The following is a 21,720-nucleotide window of genomic DNA, read 5'->3' on the forward strand; positions in this document are numbered from 1 at the left end:
TGTTGCAGCTTGCCGCATTTTTGAAACTGAGTTAAAAGGAGTTGGTACATTTTGAAGAGCCCTGAGTAAAGTTAGAAATGGATCTCTCTCCAATTCCCAATTGGTAAATGGAATTGAAAAATAAATGAAAATGGATCGTTCTCTGTAACTTAAAGAAAAAAATTGTCAAAGTTGGGTGTTTTTCAACGTTACGCTTTTTCGTGCAGTTTTTGACGATCAACCCTTATACAACTGTCCTACCGGACAGTTTTAATAACAGAAAACTGCGGTATCCTTCAAACTTTAATTTGTGTACAGCTAGAGATACTGACACTGATGTGTTTTCTTATCTTTTTATTTGATATTTACAATAATTAGAATAAGAAATACTTTGTTTAAATATGTTCAACGTGGTGATGACTTGGGCTGTTTCCCTTTCGTTCCTCGATTTCTTTTGACACCTGGAAATCTTGAACACTCACGCTGTTCAACGGGAAACAATCACGGGCCCTCACACATCGGGTTCAGTCTTGTGGGGTCGGACGAAACTCTACGCTATTTGAAGTCGTTTGGGTACATGTCATTACCCAAAAAGAAAAGCACCAGCTATAATCCAGACAAATCTCCTGACACGGGTTTTGAACCAAGATCTACTGGTATCTAAAGAAATCAAGGAACGAAAAAGGAAAGAATCCGAGCAGTACTACCATCATCTAATTCCGAACAAATATCTTGAACATAAAAGAAGTAGGCAGTTATTGGATTCAGCAGCTCCTCTTTTAAATGGGATGCAAAATAGAGATGGAAAGTCAGTAATTTGAGTAGAATTTTAGACTGAAAAACCTTGGATTTATTCTGAGTTTGAGCTTTAGGAAGAAAGCTCGAAATTCTAATCCATTAAGTCTACAACGGTTAAACCCTTTTATTCATAGGAAAGCGATTGCTCTAAATCAAAACTCTGTTTCCTGTCAGACAATTTTAAAAATTTAACTGGTCACAATACTTCCGCATATACCACGGAATATCCTTCACCAAGTTTCAGGTTCATAACCTATTTAATCGAGGCCAAAATCGTGATAGAAAAGAAGCTCCCCGATGAATCAAAATATTCATTGTGCAGTTCTTATTGAATTATAGGTTGCTCTAAAATAACCTAGTACAGCTTTAATTACAACCAAATGTAATCTCAGGTTACTTATTATAGATGTAGTTAAGTAAGTTAGTGGAGTAATAATACCAATAACTTTTACCAGTTTAATAATCGTTAGCGGCTAGAAGTGAAATGTACTCAATTGTTATGTGCGTCCCTCAAGGAGATAGATCGTTATTATACAGTTCTGCCAACAGCCTACTAAACTAACTATCCTCTTCTCCCAATTCTGTTGCATAATCCACTATTACTTGACCAACTTCGCATAATATCTTCAATAAGATTTATGTTCTATTGTCCCATCCTCCCTGCTCAATAAGTGCGGCAGATATTTAACCGTGAGAATTTACTGTTATTCCCTTCTAACTTTTTCAATTTTAATATCTCTTTTCTTTTTTTGATTATTATATTATTCTTTTTTAAATCTTCTTTTGTTAATTTATTTTATTTCTTTTCATTTATCGCCTAGTGGATTTCCTGGTGTTTATTGTGGATTTAAGCCAGCCATTCTGAGCAAGTTCTAGACGCATTGCACCTTGCTTGTTTTCGCCTTATTTAGTTATCTGTAATCGCAGTAGACTCCCATAATAAAAAAGAAACTTTGGTACGATTACTCATTTTTCTTACCTCAGTTTACGTAATTATGTTTTCTTTTTATTATAGAAGTTTTACTAAAAATGTAGTTAGCTTCAATATTAAACATATTCACCATAGTAAGATGATACTATTGAGGAAAGTATGCGACTTAATGCTTTCGCAAGCCCTTTCTGAAATGCACAAGACCTTTCTGAAATCATTGCACTTAAAAAAGGTTTGTAATATGAATGATGAGCTTAAGATAAGGCTATGACCAAGTGAAAATCTAATTTTCTAATTAAAATCTTTGACGATTATTCAACTAGATCTAGTCACAAAAAAAATCCGTCTTTAGTGAAGACTCTTAAGAATTAAAAACCAGTTAAATTTTGTACTTTTTTTTGTTCGTAGTTATCTTATATTTAAAGTATTAGTAAACCTTTTAAGAAACTAATATTCTATAGACTTTTTCAACCTTTGTTTATAATAAAATAACAATTTAGAAGAATGTTTCCAGAAAAATTTGGCCTTTTTGCTCCAAATAAAACTTTCCTGTAATAATTTAAACGGTTGTGACTCGCTCAATGTATGTTATTAGTTCTTTAGATGATTATCGCAAATCGTTCGGAAAAGAAATTTGGTTTAAGCTACCCGTGATCCTTTGATTTCACAGACAGTTAACTTTTTTTTCAATTATCTACAAAATTCTTCAGTTAATTACTCGAGCTGAAAAATTCATTACTTACTTATTAAAACAATCTTACAGATATTTGTGATTCATAAAGCAAATTATTATACTTCACTGATCGCATCGTTGAGTGGTAAACTCGATTTCAAGTTAAAAATCCCGAAGTTCTTTCTGAATGTTGAGCTTCACATCAAACGCTGAGCTTTTTACGTGAGTTTGAAATCCATGGGCTTTAAGCTTGTTTTAAACATATTAAAAAGTATTAAGTAAACATTGTTTTCGTAACACATACTTCCAACAGAAATTTCTTGGGTAATTCACCAAGATGGATGAAAGAATATATTCTTTGACTTTGATAAATCGCCTTATATTATTTAACTAGTATGTGTTAAAATTATCTAAATACCATTAACTGTTGCACAAGTGTTTTTTTTTATTTTAAGTTTACCATAATTAGTTATTTCATAAACTGTAATGGCAACAAAACTGTATGTATTTGATATTTAGTGATTTTTACCATGTCTTCAATCATAAACAGAATTTTTATGTACGTCGCCATTAAAATTACGCGTTTATTACTCGTTGGAATTTGATAATTTCATTGGTGGTGAATGTGAACTTCCTATACTAATGTACTCCTTACCATTACCAAAGTAATTGTATTATCGTTAATTATTTAATATGAAATTACTTTGCTGTGATACTTCCTCGTTAATTTATCTCTTTATGCGATCATAGCTTCTTTTTAATTTATCTATTTTTGTATGAAGTAGATGAAAAAAAAAAACAGGACTGGCAGGTTAAACGATGATTTGTAACATAACTAAACCACTTGGGCGATTAAATAAACTTAAGTACATTTGCCCAAAGTATTAGTGGATTCAAAATGTTGAGCTGATCAAAATATTTTATCTTTGGTTAACAAAAATTATGTTCATCTTTGAGTGCAGTTTCAATGTTAAGTTACTAATCCCAAAGCTCTTTTCTGAAACTTGTTGAAGCAGAAGTTTGATTTAATTAAAATTCAAGAGTTGTGCTCTTTTACTAAAGATTGAAAATCCAATGTTCAATCGTGGGGTTTAAGCTTGTTTAATCACTTTAAGCTTGCAGCAAATATGCTCGTGAACCCCCCCCCCCCCCAAAAAAAGCTGAGTAGTTTTGTTTGAAGAATGCTCTTCAAACAATCAATCTTCGAACAGTGCAAAGGCAGAAACTGGGATCAGTAATTTTTCCAGGCTTTTGACCCTGAAGATACATCTTAGAAGAGGTATTTGTGGTGTGGCTGAGAAGACGTTCATCAAAGAAGTCATTTATTGATTGACACGTTAATCCAATTATTATTGTCCATTGTCTGTGTTGGGATAAACAGAAGGTTTACTTTATTCGAGATTGATCGAAACTGGTGGGCCTTACACGCTTCTAGTTTGCTCAACAAATTGGGATGAAATTAGTTTCGAACTCTTGCGAAATGTTTCTTGCGTTCAGAACTGTAAGATTTTTAGTAAGATTAGAATTTTTTTTTTTCTATCACGTAATCTAAGTGTATCTTTAATCCAATAGAAAATAAAAACATAAAAATTTATGTATTTGTCGCCCTCAGCGCTGTTTGTTGAGTTACGTCCCTCGTCACTATTTGAGATGCATGACATAATGATAACAAATTATCACCTCCATTGATTTCTCAATATTTTACCATATTCACATATTTATAAGCTTTTAAATCTAATAACGGAATTAAACTACTAATACCAGTCTACCTGTACATGGAGTTGTTCGAAAGTAAAGCAATAGAGATTGCTCAAAATAAAAGACAAACGTTTTTTAGAATTATAAGGACAAAGTGAAATACTTACAATTCGTGATAAAGATAATGAACTCTCCCTTCTCTTGGTGAAGGGCCGGTGGACCTTGGCTAGCCAATATCTTGTTTACTTTTTTTCTGTTTTGTTATTAGTTGTCAATAAAAAAAGACATTGCTTATGAAATGATTAGTTAACTTTAGAAGAAAACATAAAAAGAAAATGTCTCCTCTCCCAATTACTTGTATAAATTTAGTCGCCTTATTACGGATTGGCTGAAACCAAACTGAATGTTGAAGTTTACATCAGCAGTAAGAACTTCTCCGAATATTGGATCTATCTGAGAGGTTTATAACATGCAGGTAATATTTAGAGAATGATGCACTTGAATCTTCAAATTTTCAAGAGATATCGCGAAAGGTGCTTGTAAAATATGGTTACTTTTGCTCCAACCAGTTAAGCAAAGGTAAAAAATATTTACCTGCAGTATTTGCATGTTATTTTTATTTTTAATTTGTCTATAGCTTCAAAATGTGTGCTTTATAAGACATAGCTGAGTGAACGCCATGTAGAGTAAGATATATTGTATTTACCAGCGTATCCTAAAATAAAAACCATAAGTGCCCAAAAATCCTTGTACATATAATAATCAACATTTTACCAATTATAAATCACAACAATTACAATTTACAATAACAAACTTTCATAATCAAAAGCTCGCTGCTCCCCACTCAATATCCCTTTTGCGATTTAACTTTTTATATTCAACAATAAACACAAAGAGAAAAGAAGCGGATATTTCGTTGTACAGTATGTAGTATGTACCTCTGTTTGTATAGCTATACTTGCCTAACACCTATTTTCGTAAGAAATGTTAACGAAATGTTTTTTTTTGAATTAAATTTAGTAAAAGGGTTTCAAAGATATTAATGTGCAATAATGGCCATTATGAAGGAATTGTACTATATATATTCTTTTTAATTAAGATATTACAAGAAGCGGAAATTTTTATGTTGCGTGCGATGACTGAATTAATTTAAAACACCTTTGATTTGTTAATATTTTAATTTTAACTCTCGCAAATATGTCTAGTGTTTTAGCTGTGTATCTCCGCAGTCTTTGCGTACCCCTTAGTGAATTATTATTTTTATATTAACAATTAAGATCCATTTTCGAATCAGAAACAGTTACCATACAATAATTAAGAGTAAATCAATTTAATGTTTAAACTGTCAGTACTAATTATTGTTACTAAAAACTATTATTAAATATCTATTACTTTTTTAAATCTGCGATTCTTTCTCTGTGTAGCAATATGAAGTCAAAATTGCGTTACACATTCATTATTTTGTTTTTCTAGAGTAACCTCTTTTCTCCTTGTTCTGCGTAGTCGGTTCTTTTCGACGATTTCCATCACAATCGGTTCCTAAGCTTGTTTCATTTTTAGAAATGAAATTTTGCATATGGAAAAAGATAACTCTGTCAATAGTTTCTTTATTAGTAAGAAAAAAGTTTAATGTTAAATAAAACATTATATAAAAAATAAAAGTCAAATTAATATCTTCTTGTATAAATAGCTGATTTATAATACAGAAAGCTGTAAGTTGAATTTCACTTAGTATCCATCTTGTTACATTTTCTTATTACGTACTTAGAGGAGAGATTGAGATGCTTTTTTTTTTGTAGGATTCTCAAAATGCCCGCAACAAAAAATTCTGACTTAAAAAGAAAGAAGCTTTTACAAACTTTTATTAAATGGTCTTTTACGAAAGTTCGAATTCGAAATTGTTACTAATTATTATAATATTTTTTTAAAAATCTTTTATTGAAATTTACAACTGCCTCGATTGGTGCAACTAGCAAATGTTGTACATGATAAAAACAAAATATCACATGAAGATATATGAGTTACAGATTATAAAGTTCTTTTTCTAATTTTTGTTTTTAGGGAGATAAACGCACATACATTTTATGTAAACAATTCGGGGCCGATGAGGGCGTTTAAGAAAGAAATTAAAGAGAATGATGATACAGAAAGGGTTGGTCAAAACGTTTTTTCTAATTCAGAGAATCTCCAAATTAATTCCAAGTTAATTTCCAGGGCCTTTGATTCCCTGCAAGGTTAGTTGGTAATGTTTTATACAGTGCTGTTTAATCACATAATCAAACTGACATTATGATGATTATACTCCTATCTCTTTTTCACTCACTCCCAGCATCTTTAGGTATTCTTTAAAACAACTCATTAGAATATTGGTAATTACTGCAGGATGGTCACAGACACGTCTCTGACGAAGAACATTTGTTATTTATAGACCAGCAATGTCCAAGTAAAAGGCCATATTCTAACTCTTTCTAAATTTCGTCATTTCAAAATGATAAACCTGTAACAGGTATACGTACAAATGGCAGCTATCATTCACTTTTGAAATAATTTCCGTTATTTTGGCAGATGGTATATTTACTTACTCATGTAAATTTTTAATAGCTTCATTATTACTGAAAATTCCTGTCTAAACATTTTTAAATTTGTTTGATAAAAATTTAAGATTCAATAAACTTTACAAGAAAAAATGTACATCCTTTTTCCGTTAAATGTGCACAAATTTCGAGTGTTTTTGCATCCGATTAAGTCAAACTTCTGTAGAAAAAAATGCTTTTGGTCTTCTGGGCAAATCAAAGCTTTTTTAAAAATATCACTACAATCCAATTATACAAATATATAATTATGAACTGTTTGGTAATTCGAAAAGTCTAATTATGGGGCGAAAGATTTCCGACAATGGATTATTTTCAAGAAACTCTTATTGTTGTTCTACTTTTTTGGGGATTTCAAATCAATTAAAGAGCTGAGCATTGTGAACTTAATAACTATAGAACTTAGAATTCTAGAACTGTGTCTCGAAACTATTTTGTACCAAGTGTTCTTACCAATTTCTGTTTTTCATTCCGTCTGACATGTTAATATATTTCAAATAAGACTTCTCTAAAATAAAAATGAAACTAGATGGATGCTAATTCAAATTCAGTTCCTCTTCAAGAAGCCCCTAGATACACTTGTATGTGGGGATATCCACTCCTAGAGCGGATAGATCTTCTCCATCAACAGTTACAAAATCTGGTCAGGCTGTTTGTTCGAAAAGAGATAAAGGATGAAAATCATGCCGAAGATAGCTATTCCTTTTTTTTTGGAAGTACCAAATCATGACAAAACTATCGACCAGTAGACCAGCGATGATACTACACCGGTTACAAAAGCTGTTCTACAAGACTACAATGAATATTTGATCAAAAATAAATTTGCAATTAAAAAAACAAATATAATATGTGGTAGTTGCTTTGGACTTGCATGCAGAAGACGATTGTGGAAGCTACAATCCTGTATGACGTCAGACTTGTCCAACAACGGAAGCCAGGATACGACTGTCAACAATCAAGTAACGCCAACATTCTAAAACTTACATCACACACTCACATATCTACTTGGCATGTCATAACATAAAGTACAATAAAACAAAATCCAAATTACTTGCAAACATGAAATAGTTTCATAGTTACAGCGTTATGAAATTCCGCAGTATTGTTTATGTATAGTATCTATTAGCATTTATAGTTTATTGCACTATTTATAGCATTTATGTAGTATTATTTATTTAGCACATAACTTCTGCATTTCTATCTATGCATTACCTTTTTCTCTGCATTATTTTACCATCTAATAAACCTCCAGATATAGGGTATTACACTTCTTGCCTGGGTCTATTAATCGATTACAATTCTGTGCTTTAACCTAAGAAACAGCTTTCTGGCATGTTTATTAATAAAACAGGACTATCTTTAACAGATCTCAGAAACTTTGAAATCATTAGATAGCTTACAAAACAACGTTTTACAGGATCCAAATGTCAGCCTCCAACGGTAAAATTAATTATTACTTTCTCCTCAGTACGGGAAGTATTGCAAACAGTGCGGATTTACTGTTTCACATTTTATCCGGAAACTTAATGCAGTTGATAAATATGAAAACAGCAATTCTGCATAATAAACTTGAAAGGGATGTTTTAAATGTCCTTGAGCTCGAAATATTTTTAAATAATCTGTTCTTTCAGTCTCAATGCTTTATTAATATAATTAACTTTAATAGTTAACCCCATTTAGAGCACAATCGTGTATTCATTCCATACGGTAATTCGGCAAACAATTTGGGTCTCTTTTCGTACGAACTCGCTTTCTTGGACCGACTAAGAGATTTTAACCAAAATTTACCAAGATTCTGGACAAAATAAAAGTATAATATGCAAGAATTATCGTCAAATCTTCGCAATATGTTTATCTCAATAAGGATTGCAAGGGCGCTGCCTCATTCAGGCTATTACTACTTGGCTAAGTGCAAAATTAGAATACATTTTAAATTGTATAATGATCTTATTGCTGAACAGAATAATTAACTTTTAACAGCCCTAAATTCCTGCATTATTCGATTTATTCCTCAATTTACACATTTGTTGACTCTTAGAGGCTAATTTTCAAAATTAGGAGCAAGTATTTCATTAGCACAATGTTCTAATCCCTTCTAACACCGATGCTCCTTTCCAATTAATTTATTTACAAGAAGTTTAAAGTTGAAACGTGACTATCAAGTAGGTACTGGGTATTTCATTCAAATGTCAATCATGTCATTTTATTCTAGTCATAGATTTGACGTTATTTTACTTATAAAAATAAGTAAATATATGATTTTTTTTAAAAAAAATGTTATTACAGGCTGTAGATTCTGGAACTCATTCCCCATAAATTTTTTGCTTTATTTTGTTTATTTATTTGCAACTGTACATCTACACATTCCCTTAAATATAAGAGCTTCAAAAGCTTAAACAGTTTCTTAAAACAAATTATATTGGTATTTATTTTCTTATTTACACTCTTGAATTTACTTCAAAAGGGTTTTTTCATTTGTTTTTTGGCCTCTTGAACTTAGCAAATCAGCCATTTAAATGTTGGGTGTTCGAACAGATACTTTTGCGTGTTAATATATCCAAAATAAAATCAATGTTTATCTTCTTATAAATATTTACTTTGTTGTCTTCTTTACATCCATGTTTAAGTTAACTTGAGTTTTGGTTCTGATTTCTTAGTTGTTTAAAACGTATACATGTCGAGCGTCTTTAGTATTTTGATTAATTACAGCATTATCGTTGGGTTTTATGTACTCAAAGTGTTCTGTGTAAATGTTGCCATCATCAGATGTATGTATAGTGTCTAGATTGGCAGGTAAGGGACATCCAATCGCTAGAACAGCCCTCCACTAATTAGGTTTTATTTTATTTTAAGTTACAGGAATTTTGAATTTCCTGAAGGATATCTTTTTCGTAATCTTCTCAGAAACAAGTATAACTAATCTCTTTAAAGTTAAAGTTGAAGAATTTTGTTGTTTTACAAGGGTTCCTTGGCGAGACTACTTAGTTTTTCATCTGAATGCCTTTTCGTTTATCTTATGGATACTGAAGAAAACTCGCCCTTTTTCAGGTTTTCTGACGTTATATACTACGCAGTAGACATATAAATATATCTAATAATACAGAGGAAAATCATACTCTACAAAAATCTAATCAGAATTATAGGTAGTCAGAATCAACATTGATTGTATAGTACAGATTATAAAGCTCAGCCAATTCTTCTAACATAAATCCCACCTAAACCTTCCAATCTTTGCAGAATAGTTGTCGCACTTATTATGTCTCAAAACGAATCCTCCTTCGCGACCTCAATACTTATTTCGTTATTAAACTGGGTATTCCATTTCCCAAATCCTTAAATTACCATTTTTAACCTTACCAATCATCCAATACCTCTTGTGCTATTTCTGGGCACGACCCTCTCACCAAAGTCATTAAAACGTCGCAAACCAAGACGTCATCTCTTCCCAATCTCAAAGCTACATCCTAGGATGCTAGGAGAGTTCCTGGTTTCTCCCATTATGTCATCCTAGACACAGCTGTAGGCTTGTGTGACATTCTTATGATGTATTGCTTACAGTATTTTCTAATAAATTCGGGGCAGATGCAAATAAAATTTTTAAAACAAATCAGGTTTATGATGTAATATTGTTTTATACATGTACTCAATTAATTTACACATTTATTAAATTTCACACAATAAAAACAAGGAAAAGCAAATTATAATTGAGGAAGTGCATTTTTTGATTCGTCATCAAATACATGTTCAACCTTTGACGTAATCGATAACTTTGGGGCCTAATTTTGCGAAAGCTAGTGCCTTTTCTTTTGTTTTAAGTTTTTATGTTTGATCAAGTCTTAATTGAATTCTAATAGTTCACTAGCTGGTTAATGTTTTATGTACCAATATTTACTTTTCTACTTTCTTGTGATTTAGTATTTATTTCGTAAAACTCCTTCAATCTTCTCACCCTAAAATAATAAATTATTCTGTAACAGTTTTGTAATAGCATCAAACATAATGTTCTAAAGTTAGCAAGTTGTTTCCCATCTAATTTTGTGCAAATTTGGTATTAATATGAATAAACAATGTGTAACATTGTAAAACCAATCTACAAACACAATTTTTGACATTTTATGTTTCTTTTTGCAGATTTTTAAAATTTTGATATCCATCCCTTCAATATTCTTCAAAACCAACAGTTCTTGCGATGTCAATTTATAGCTTTTGTGGAATTGAATTGAGTGCTTCGAAGTTATAGTTAACTCTAATAAGCTAACTCTATCCTGGGATATTTAGAAAATTAAAAGGCGGACATTGGGCTCGGAAATGTTGTTAAAAACCTCTCATGAGCCCCTGAATGCTTGCCTCGGGTATGACCAAATCAATCTACAAAGACTAACGTTCGCTTCGAATTTGAGGTTTGGTAGCATAATATCACCGGCTACATATATAGGAAGACCTCCGTCAAAGCTATTGATAGTCTGACACCAGATCTGCTTAAACTTAAGTGGGTTTGGTAACCAACCACTTGTTTTGGCCGATGGAGGCTGAAGAATAGACATTGGTGATGCCCGTCTGAGGAGTAGGACATATCATTCTACCATGTCCTCTGCTATTGTAAGAGGATCAATAACAACAGAGATATTTCTCACTACCAGGTAAAAGAGGCGCTTCTCGCGTGAACTTAATGTTTAAAGTTTATTTCAGATAAAAATTTAATTTTCAAAAATCTGACCTAATAGTAACTACTTCCTCAGAGGGCGTGCGTGAAAGAGAGAAGATTATTCTAAAAACATCTCTGACGGAACAAAATTGCATTATTATTTATATACTCCTAGTTTAGAGAGACCTACAAGTGAATTATATCAAGAGAACACTGTCCGCCAAGCGTACACAGTGCATGCTAATTACCTTTCCTGTACGGAGGTTCCGGTTACAATTCTTGTCATGGCAGTTGCATAATAAGAGGCACGTCATACAATTGAAAGTATATTGCCGTTAGAAATACATTCAACAGAATTATTGATACATGCATTTGTTTCATTAGTGTTCGTTTAATTTGTAAAAATGTTTGTTACAATATAAATCTATCTCAAATTTCACTTTTAAACTTGATGTGTATATTTATGATTACCCTATTCTTATTTATTTATTTAATTTCTACACCAACATTAGAAAATATTCTAAATGGTAGTTTTAAGCTTAAAACAATAACTGGATCAGGAAGCTAAGCTTCTACAAATCAATAGTTTCTCTTTTAAAAATATATTGAGCTATTTGTAACGGAATTTGAAAATTTGAAGTAAAAATAAAAAATTAATTGAAACTATACAATTATCTTGAAGCATACGAGGTTTCAGTAAAGTTACAGAGATCGTTATTTTAAATTTTACTGCACCATTAACAAACATGGGATGGTTTTGCGTTCTATTAATTTCTAGATTTTGTCTTAATTTGTTCCTGAATTATCATCTTTACGTCTCTATGGAGTTAGCACTTACGGGATAGACTCTATATTCGTAGGTTCTGTTGTTTATGAACAGTTCTAGAACGCATCATTTTCATTAAGTTCTCTTAGCACATGACGTAGTTACGCAAAAATAAATTAATTAGTTTCGCTGTGATATTTCAGTCAAACAATAAGCACACTTATTCTCTCAACTGTATCACAACACGCAAAAGCTGTAGGCCACCTTAGTTTACTTAGTCAAGTGCAATTCATTCGATTTAGTGATATCACAGGCAAACTCTTAATTCATTATCACTTAAAAACGCGCATAGAAGACTTTACAACTTCTAATAACTATTCATTATTTGAACAGGTAGCCAAAAAACTGTTTACGACGCGGCAGATTTAGCTTCACTGTTACATTCCCACCTGCAATCAAAATCCTAAGTACGTAAATAGACCTGTCTACTGTCTTAATTGTTTCACCGTCTACTATTGATGTGACTTTTGGCGTAGAGTTTTCAGCGGCGCAGTATTCATTTCCACTGTGTCGCGGTAGGTAACTAGAGCTGGACTTGAGTTGTTAATAGATCTTTCTAGACTACACTTAGCTGTTTGCTTTACTGAGCTTCAGGAATTCAGGAAGTAATGAAAATTTAGACGTATCCTGTTTGTTACTACGAGTCTGAAGATCCAACAATCTTTTGACAATAGCTTGAGTATGAATAAATTAGGTTCACAATCTTTAAACTAGACTAAAGTTGAACTTCTTGAACCCTTAATCTGGTTAAACCCTTTTAGCTCAACACAGGGCTAATGGTTTAGAAAAAATTTAATTATCAGTTGTACACCATGTTTGCAGTGTTATTATTATTTTTTTTTTTTTTTGAAGTTTATGGGCTACACAGTTAAAAATGTATCGAACAAATTACGTGTATAGACATAAATTTGCTGTACGTGGGCATCCGAGCACTAATATCTTAGTAATTATTTTTTGTTCATTACGTAACAAAGTAGGTTAGTTAGCATAACATCTACGTTTTACAGGCGGCAATATCTTTTGGCAGTCCAACATTATGTTCTTAGGACATAGTTCTTTATCTTCTTTGGTAGTTCGTTGCGTAATAAATTTAGAATTTCTTAAATTCAATGTTACTTTAATCTTTTACAGTACCATAATTGACAAAAAAAAAATCAAATCATTATGTTACCAATATTAATAGCGTTATGTTTATAGTGATTAAGTGTTTACCATTCTTTGCATGTGAGTAGTGTGCTAATTGGTTGTAATGGAATGGATGGATACTTGCTGAACATGTGATGATGACTTGCATTAATGTTAGATGCAGCTGTAACTCATTTTTTTTTAAACCAATCTGGAAAGTAATTACATCACGTAAAGAGATATCTCCTATACTTGGTGTGCTTTTTTTGTTTTTCTAAAATAAGTTTCCCATATTTGAAGAAGTTTTTTTTTTTTTTTAAAAAAAAGAGGGTAATTCTGAATCAATTGAAGAATTGTAAAACCTGATATTATCTCACAAAGCAATTCACATAACTTCTTCAAACTTCTATGGTGTTTACAAACATTTGTTGCCTTCAATGAAAACTCTCGTTATAAATAGCATTTTTAGCACCCCGTTTACTATAATAACGGAAATTTTAGACCACCAAACGGTTGATTGCTTAGCCAAAGAAGTCGTTAAGGTTAGCCACTAAATGTAAGAATGACTATCTTATTAGTGATATTAATTGAGGAGTTCGTTTTCCAAAACGAAACCTTGTACAAACGATCTGATTATTTAGGAAATTAAGAGAAACCTTGCTATTATCATTGCATTGTGCTTCATTGCATTTTTCATGACCCAAACCAACGACTCCTATTGCCTCTCCCAAAATTCGTTGCAAAAGCATGCTTCAGGCTCAGTTACTATTATTTTATTGCCTTTTTTTTCGTGCTACGAAAAGTATAATATGTTCCTGAAAAGCTGTGCACGTTCCATATGATTATCTCAAAATTTCTAAATCTCATTTCAAACAAAAAGCAGCTTTTAAGTGCATTGGCGAAATATGTTTCAATTTTTGAAACTTCTGGATTGCTTTAAATATACCTACATTTAAAAAAAAAATCTATCCGCATATTCGAACTATGATAAATTTTAAAAATCATTGTATTCTATTTTCTAGGTTATATATTACTATGAACTCAACAAAACCACATAATATTTGTTACTTTTCTACTAGACTATCATATACATGATTAGGTTAATGACGCCTTTTTCAATCTTTCAAAAACATGAGATGGGCCATTAATTAAGTAAGGAGAACTCGCTTAGCATTTTGGTACAAAATTATATAAATCATTATAAAAACTGCCATTCTTAAAATAAACTATTTTGATTCATATAATTTCACGGGAATGCTGCTGTTTTACGAGGGTCGTTTGAAAAGTCCGTGCAAAGTCGGAGAGATAGCACCACTGACGCGTATCGAGGTTATATTTAGTTAGTAGCATCTCTTGGAAGAACACACACTAAGTTTCAGCCAGATCGGTCTATTTCTTTGTGTTTGGCATTCGTTTGAATCGAGGAAGTCGAGTGATTTTCAAAAAATGGACGAAAAAGAATTTCGTGTGTTGATTAAACACTACTTTATGAAAGGCAAAACGCCTGAGGAGACTAAAGAGAAGCTTGATGAACATTATGGTGACTCTGCACCTTCGATTAGAACAGTTTATAAGTGGTTTCAAAATTTTCGGAGTGGCCATATGGGCACAAGTGACGCTGAACGTTCTGGACGCCCTGTTGAGGTTACTACTCCAGAAATCATTGATAAAATCCATGATATGGTGATGGATGACAGAAGAGTGAAGGCGCGTGAGATTGCTAGTGCTGTGGGCATCTCGAATGAACGGGTACATAATATTTTGCATCAACATTTGGACATGACAAAGCTATCCGCAAGATGGGTGCCGCGATTGCTCACGCTTGACCAAAAACGAAATCGTGTAAGGACGGTTTACAGCTGTTCCAGAAGAATCCGCAGGACTTTAAGCGTCGTTTCGTCACTGTGGATGAAACATGGATACATCACTACACTCCTGAGACCAAAGAACAATCTAAACAATGGGTTACCAAGGGGGAATCTGCGCCAAAAAAGGCGAAGACCGTTCCTTCGGCCGGAAAGATTATGGCGACTGTCTTTTGGGATTCGCAAGGAATAATCCTCATCGACTATCTGGAAAAGGGTAAAACTATTACAGGTGCATATTATTCATCGTTATTGGACCGTTTGAAAACCGAGCTGCAAGAAAAACGCCCACGATTGGCCCACAAAAAAGTCCTTTTCCATCACGACAACGCACCAGCTCACACCTCAGCAGTTGTGGTCGCAAAATTGATGGAAACAGGGTTCCAACTCGTTTCACATCCCCCCTATTCTCCAGACTTGGCTCACTCGGACTACTATTTGTTCCCCAATATGAAGAAATGGCTGGCGGGAAAAAGATTTTATTCAAACGAGGAGGTGATTGCAGAAACGAATGGCTATTTTTCAGACTTGGACAAATCCTATTATTCGGAAGGGATCAACAAACTAGAGCAGCGTTGGACGAAGTGTATAAGCCTAAAAGGAGACTATGTTGAAAAATAAAAAAGGTTTACCCCAAAAAATTAAGTAGTTTTTATTTTTGCACGGACTATTCAAACGACCCTCGTAGTTTTTCACAATTAATAATAAGGCCAGTGCTAGATTGTACAAGTTGGTTCGATCTGTTTTGAAAAGCAAGAAGGAAAAACCATTGGAAAATATGGAAACAGCCTCCTAATTTCTCTGGAATTTTGCTGATTCTGTATTTGATAGTTTATAAAAAGGCCAATGATAGATTGTACATGTTGGATCGATCTAATTTGAAAAATAATAAGTAAAAACCATTGGAAAAAGTGGAAATTGTAGCTTAATTTCACTGGAAATTCTGTATTTGATAGTTTATAAAAAGGCCAATGATAGATTGTACATGTTGGATCGATCTAATTTGAAAAATAATAAGTAAAAACCTTTGGAAAAAGTAGAAGTAGTCTCCACTTTCCCTGGGATGCTGATATTTCTTTATTTGTTAGTTAATAATGAGGCTAATTCTAAATGATCCATGTTGAGTCGACCAATTTTAAAAAGGAAGAGGTAAAAACCATTGAAAAAAGTGGAAGCTGTCTCTTAAATAAATCTAAAGTCATTTATAATTCTAAACAACGACCTCATGAACCTGCTAGACACCAAGTAAATACAGTCATATTTACCATATACCTTTATTTATATAGTTTGTAACATTTCGTAGCAAAAAAATTAAAACTCAAAATAAATTACTTATATCGTGTGGCAAAATCTTATAAAACTTAGTTACATAAGATTTTAGGGAGGATCAAGAATATTACAGCAGCAGCAAGCTGCTAATGGACACAAATATGCCAAAATCATGTCTGATATAATTCTATAGAAACTTCTGCAAGATTAATGGTCTACTCTTTATCTTCGTTTTTTTAGAACTGGTAAAATACCTAATCAGAAATGGCTTTTATATTTGATAATAATATGAATTTAATTTTGCTTATTTTTAGTTGCATCATGTGTGACAAACTGATATCAGATGTGGTAACTGATGCATCATTTACATGCCATAATATTAAATTTTTTTGGGAGAACTCAATGCAATATTGATATTAATAGTGAACAATTTCCAATTTCTAACGAAAAGATGTAGGTATATTTAGTTATTTTTACAAGTTAGCATTTTTTTTTTTAATTTACTACAAGTAAATCAGCTGTAAGAGTAATGACAACGAAAATTAAATAATCGCTGGCAGGGAGCCACAATTGTACTTCGTGATCTGTCTTCGTAAGCACCATCTATAGATCTCAGCTCCTCAAATCCCAAAAGACCATTCAGTATTTCAAGTCTGACCATCCGAGCATCTTATTGTTGAGGTCGTACAAATGGAAATAAATCTTTCGTTGTCATTTATAACCAGGGAAAAAAACATTATGCGGTCCAACAAAATCCAAACGAACCAATGTTAATGAACTTGTCCAATGTTAATTCCTCCCATGTTACGCAACAATCACCGTTCCAGAACAACGTTTAAAACAGTAAAATGTGACAACGAATATTTCTTCAGTCTGAGGAGTGCTCTAATCAGTTTAACTTTCACTGGACATACATCTGACCTAATGGCGAACCAACACCAACTGGGCGCTCTCTGTTCGTCCTACTATCTTACATTCCATTTGTATACGTTTATAAGAACCTAAAGTAATCTAACATCTATTTATTTTCTTGCTAATCTTCAGTGTTTTCTAATCGCTAAAAGATTTATTCTTAAAGATTAATGGTTGAGTTAAGATTTCGCTATTTGATAGAAGCAAGCTTAATATAATCGCATATTATCCCCAAATATCACTCTTTCTGCATTGATAAGTTTATTATTGCACATTTCAAACAGCTTAAACCCAAACGATTTCATTATTTACATGCTCAATCCTTTAAAATGGTGTGAACAACTGTTACAACTATTTACAATTCTTACTTTATTACTTACAATTTTTGTCCAAATAATTTTGCTGCAGATTAATTCCATAAATTGCCAAGCAACGTTCTTTTGTTCATCAATGGTGGATAGTTCATGGATTCGCAATGCTGTTTTTGTATGCTTGTTTTTTGGTGTGATTATTCCAGAGTTTCGGATATTCATGAAACTTCAGATAGTAAATCTGCTTTACATTCTACTTTTTTCCAGGCGAGCTTTACATCCATCTACGAGGGTTGTTTGAAAAGTCCGTGCAAAAAAAAAAACTACTTAATTTTTTGGGGTAAACCTTTTTTATTTTTCAACATAGTCTCCTTTTAGGCTTATACACTTCGTCCAACGCTGCTCTAGTTTGTTGATCCCTTCCGAATAATAGGATTTGTCCAAGTCTGAAAAATAGCCATTCGTTTCTGCAATCACCTCCTCGTTTGAATAAAATCTTTTTCCCGCCAGCCATTTCTTCATATAGGGGAACAAATAGTAGTCCGAGGGAGCCAAGTCTGGAGAATAGGGGGGATGTGAAACGAGTTGGAACCCTATTTCCATTAATTTTGCGACCACAACTGCTGAGGTGTGAGCTGGTGCGTTGTCGTGATGGGAAAGGACTTTTTTGTGGGCCAATCGTGGGCGTTTTTCTTGCAGCTCGGTTTTCAAACGGTCCAATAACGATGAATAATATGCACCTGTAATAGTTTTACCCTTTTCCAGATAGTCGATGAGGATTATTCCTTGCGAATCCCAAAAGACAGTCGCCATAATCTTTCCGGCCGAAGGAACGGTCTTCGCCTTTTTTGGCGCAGATTCCCCCTTGGTAACCCATTGTTTAGATTGTTCGTTGGTCTCAGGAGTGTAGTGATGTATCCATGTTTCATCCACAGATACGAAACGACGCTTAAAGTCCTGCGGATTCTTCTGGAACAGCTGCAAACCGTCCTTGCAACACTTCACACGATTTCGTTTTTGGTCAAGCGTGAGCAATCGCGGCACCCATCTTGCGGATAGCTTTGTCATGTCCAAATGTTGATGCAAAATATTATGTACCCGTTCATTCGAGATGCCCACAGCACTAGCAATCTCACGCACCTTCACTCTTCTGTCATCCATTACCATATCATGGATTTTATTAATGATTTCTGGAGTAGTAACCTCAACAGGACGTCCAGAACGTTCAGCATCACTTGTGCCCATATGGCCACTCCGAAAATTTTGAAACCACTTATAAACTGTTCTAATCGAAGGTGCAGAGTCACCATAATGTTTATCAAGCTTTTCTTTAGTCTCCTGAGGCGTTTTGCCTTTCATAAAGTAGTGTTTAATCAACACACGAAATTCTTTTTCGTCCATTTTTTGAAAATCACTCTACTTCCTCGATTCAAACGAATGCCAAACACAAAGAAATAGACTGATCTGGCTGAAACTTGGTGTGTGTTCTTCCAAGAGATGCTACTAACTAAACATAACCTCGATACGCGCCAGTAGTGCTATCTCTCTGACTTTGCACGGACTTTTCAAACGACCCTCGTAATTACCAATCACATGTAGTGGGCAGAATTTTTTGCTTCTACAACTGAGTTACCAATGCGTTAGGAATTTAATTCTAGAACACAGCGTTTTTTCTTTCAAACTGTGAAGCGCACCCCCAAAGTGTCTTTCCGTTATGTGTACCAAAACCTGACGGATACTAGAATTTAAAAATCTGCCTGAAGATGCTAGCTAATATAGTAAATAAAGAACTAATTATTATTGGGACAGTTATTAAAGTCCTCTAAAAACAAGTTGCAAAACAAAATTAATGCCTGCATTTTGGTAGAAGTAAACCGTTTTCAAATAATTGTTCTTGTATTGATTTTAAAAAATGTAAGAAATTTTTTTAATAAAATAAAAAACAAATAAAGCTAATAAACTGCTAAAAATGAGAGGAACTAGCTTTGAAACGATTCTGTTCAAATTTTATTTTTTGTTTGTTTGTTTAATATTCTGAAATTTATTATTGTACTACAGTCAACAAAATGGCAGAATAAGAAGAGGGTATTGCTATTACTCCCAATATTGCCCTACGCTATACAAAGCCCCAGTGGACAGTGTAATTCAAAGGAAAAAAAAAAGAGGGTACTTAGGACCAAAACCTGTCTTTAGGTAGACAGGATATTCTAATACCATCTCTTGACGAGCAATCTTCTGTAAAGTATTTCCTCCAACCAGGGGTTCTGCTAGTTCATCAGGACAGCAGAAAGTAAACTAAAGGTGGTCTCAGCGGGTCTCTAATTAAAGTATTACCGGCGAAAACTCCGGACCAAGACTTGAATCACTCAACAAATATTAAACATCATGAAGTAAGGTAAAGTTTAGGTAGCACTTCTTTGTAGTCTAGACAGAATTGAGCGACCAGCTTCCCTGAAGAGATTCATTTAGCCGGTCGTTCCAAATTACTTTTTAAATCTAATTTTGTAATTATTTCATAAAAATTAAAAGAAAATAACAAAGTTTTGTTAAAATAAAATCCTCTACAACAATTTAACACCTAACTAGTTTCCAATAATAATCGTAATAAGTTTGTAAACAAACAAATAGAAAATAGAAAACACAATCCACTATTGTATTGTAAACGAATATTGTCCATAAAAAATTATTTGTTTGGTAACGAATAAAAATCTGGGTATTCCATCTAATTTATTAGCATTAATCTAAATGTTTAGCTGTAATTAGTGAATGTAGGTTGCATAATTTTGTAATTAATGATTGCATAATAATACATTGAAAACAATTGCAATAATGATTGTACAATTAACTGTATGCATCTGTTAATTTATATTAGTGAAAAATGCAAATGAGAAAGGAGTAAAAAAATGAAATTTAAAAGAATTATTAGAAAAATTACACATAGCCGAAAAATTGAGATTAATCAATCTGCTGAAATAAGAACATTTCAATTTGATGACCAAACTATTTATTTTCTCTTACTGCTGCTATGAAAGTCAAATTTTTCAGCAAGAATATAAATTTTGGGACCTTGTGTCTGCAGAAAGTGATTAAAATTCACTTGTGATAACGAAAAAACAGAAAAGTCACCGAAAACACTGATTTAAATTTAGAAATTTATAAGGTCAATAGACTTCTAGTTTTAGGAACACATACAGTGACTCCCATTAATATTGGGACAGTACATACAGAAGTTCAAAATTGACGAAAATTAAAAGTGGCACCCATTTATTCAAATTTTTATAAATTCATTTCATTTTATAATTACTATTAATTAAATAAAAACTATTTAAATAAGTACATAAAAATGTTTTGGTAGATTAAAAAAAATATATGTATATAATAATAAGTGCAAATTCTACCTCTCATAAATATTGAGACACTATTATAATTTATAGTTTGTCCAAGGTTTTGCCCGAATATTTATACAATTTGTAAATATATACCTTAAGCATATATTCAATATGAAATTAATAATTAAATTAGTTTATATAAATCAAGCCACGTATAACATGTCGCGCAAAAATACAAATACAACGATTGAACAAAGAAAAATTGTAATTTCTTTGTACAAAGACAATAAAAAGTGTTAGAGAGACGGAAAAACTGATCGGACCTAAAACATCTACTGTGTGGAACATCATTCAGCGTTACCAAAAAGAAAAAGAATTGTTTCAATCCCACAAAAAGGCCGTCCTCGACTGCTCTCTGAGAGAGAGCAGCGTTATACATTAAAAGAATTAGAAAAGATCACCGACTTAGTGCTCCAAAACTTCAATGTGAAATTTTTGACATGTTCAGAGAGCAAAAATGAAGCAGAAACTGTTCGGAGAGTGCTAAGAAAACTCGACTATCATGGTAGAGTAGCCTGGAAGAATCCTTTTGTCAGTAAGATAAATCGTGCTAAGAGAGTGAAATTTGCCGAAAAATATTTTAATGAAAATAGTGAATTTTGGAATCATATACTCTAGCGATGAATCAAAATTTAATATTTTTTAGCCAGATGGAAGGGATATGGTCTGGAGGAAAGCGAATGCTGAACTCGAAAAGAAGAATTTACA

The 21,720-nt window shown here is 32.7% G+C and overlaps 1 protein-coding gene across 3 annotated transcripts in view; it reads left to right on the top strand.

Annotated features, from left to right (window-relative positions):
• The window catches only part of LOC141454296 (angiotensin-converting enzyme-like), a 116,095-nt gene that overhangs the window by 45,333 nt on the left and 49,042 nt on the right, over positions 1 to 21,720 (top strand). The window contains exon 11 of one of the 3 annotated variants that reach the window (XM_074128400.1): positions 10,802 to 11,762. The exons of the other annotated variants lie outside the window; for them this stretch is intronic. Coding sequence (XP_073984501.1) covers positions 10,802 to 10,817 — 16 coding nt within the window. The 3' untranslated portion in view covers positions 10,818 to 11,762. Of the gene's footprint in view, positions 1 to 10,801; positions 11,763 to 21,720 lie in introns of those variants that run through there. 3 annotated transcript variants of the gene reach the window in all.

Source organism: Rhodnius prolixus, unplaced genomic scaffold, assembly GCF_049639745.1.
Source record: "Rhodnius prolixus isolate KJV_2025 unplaced genomic scaffold, Rpr scaffold_9, whole genome shotgun sequence".
In the NCBI taxonomy this organism is placed as follows: Eukaryota; Metazoa; Arthropoda; class Insecta; order Hemiptera; family Reduviidae; genus Rhodnius; species Rhodnius prolixus.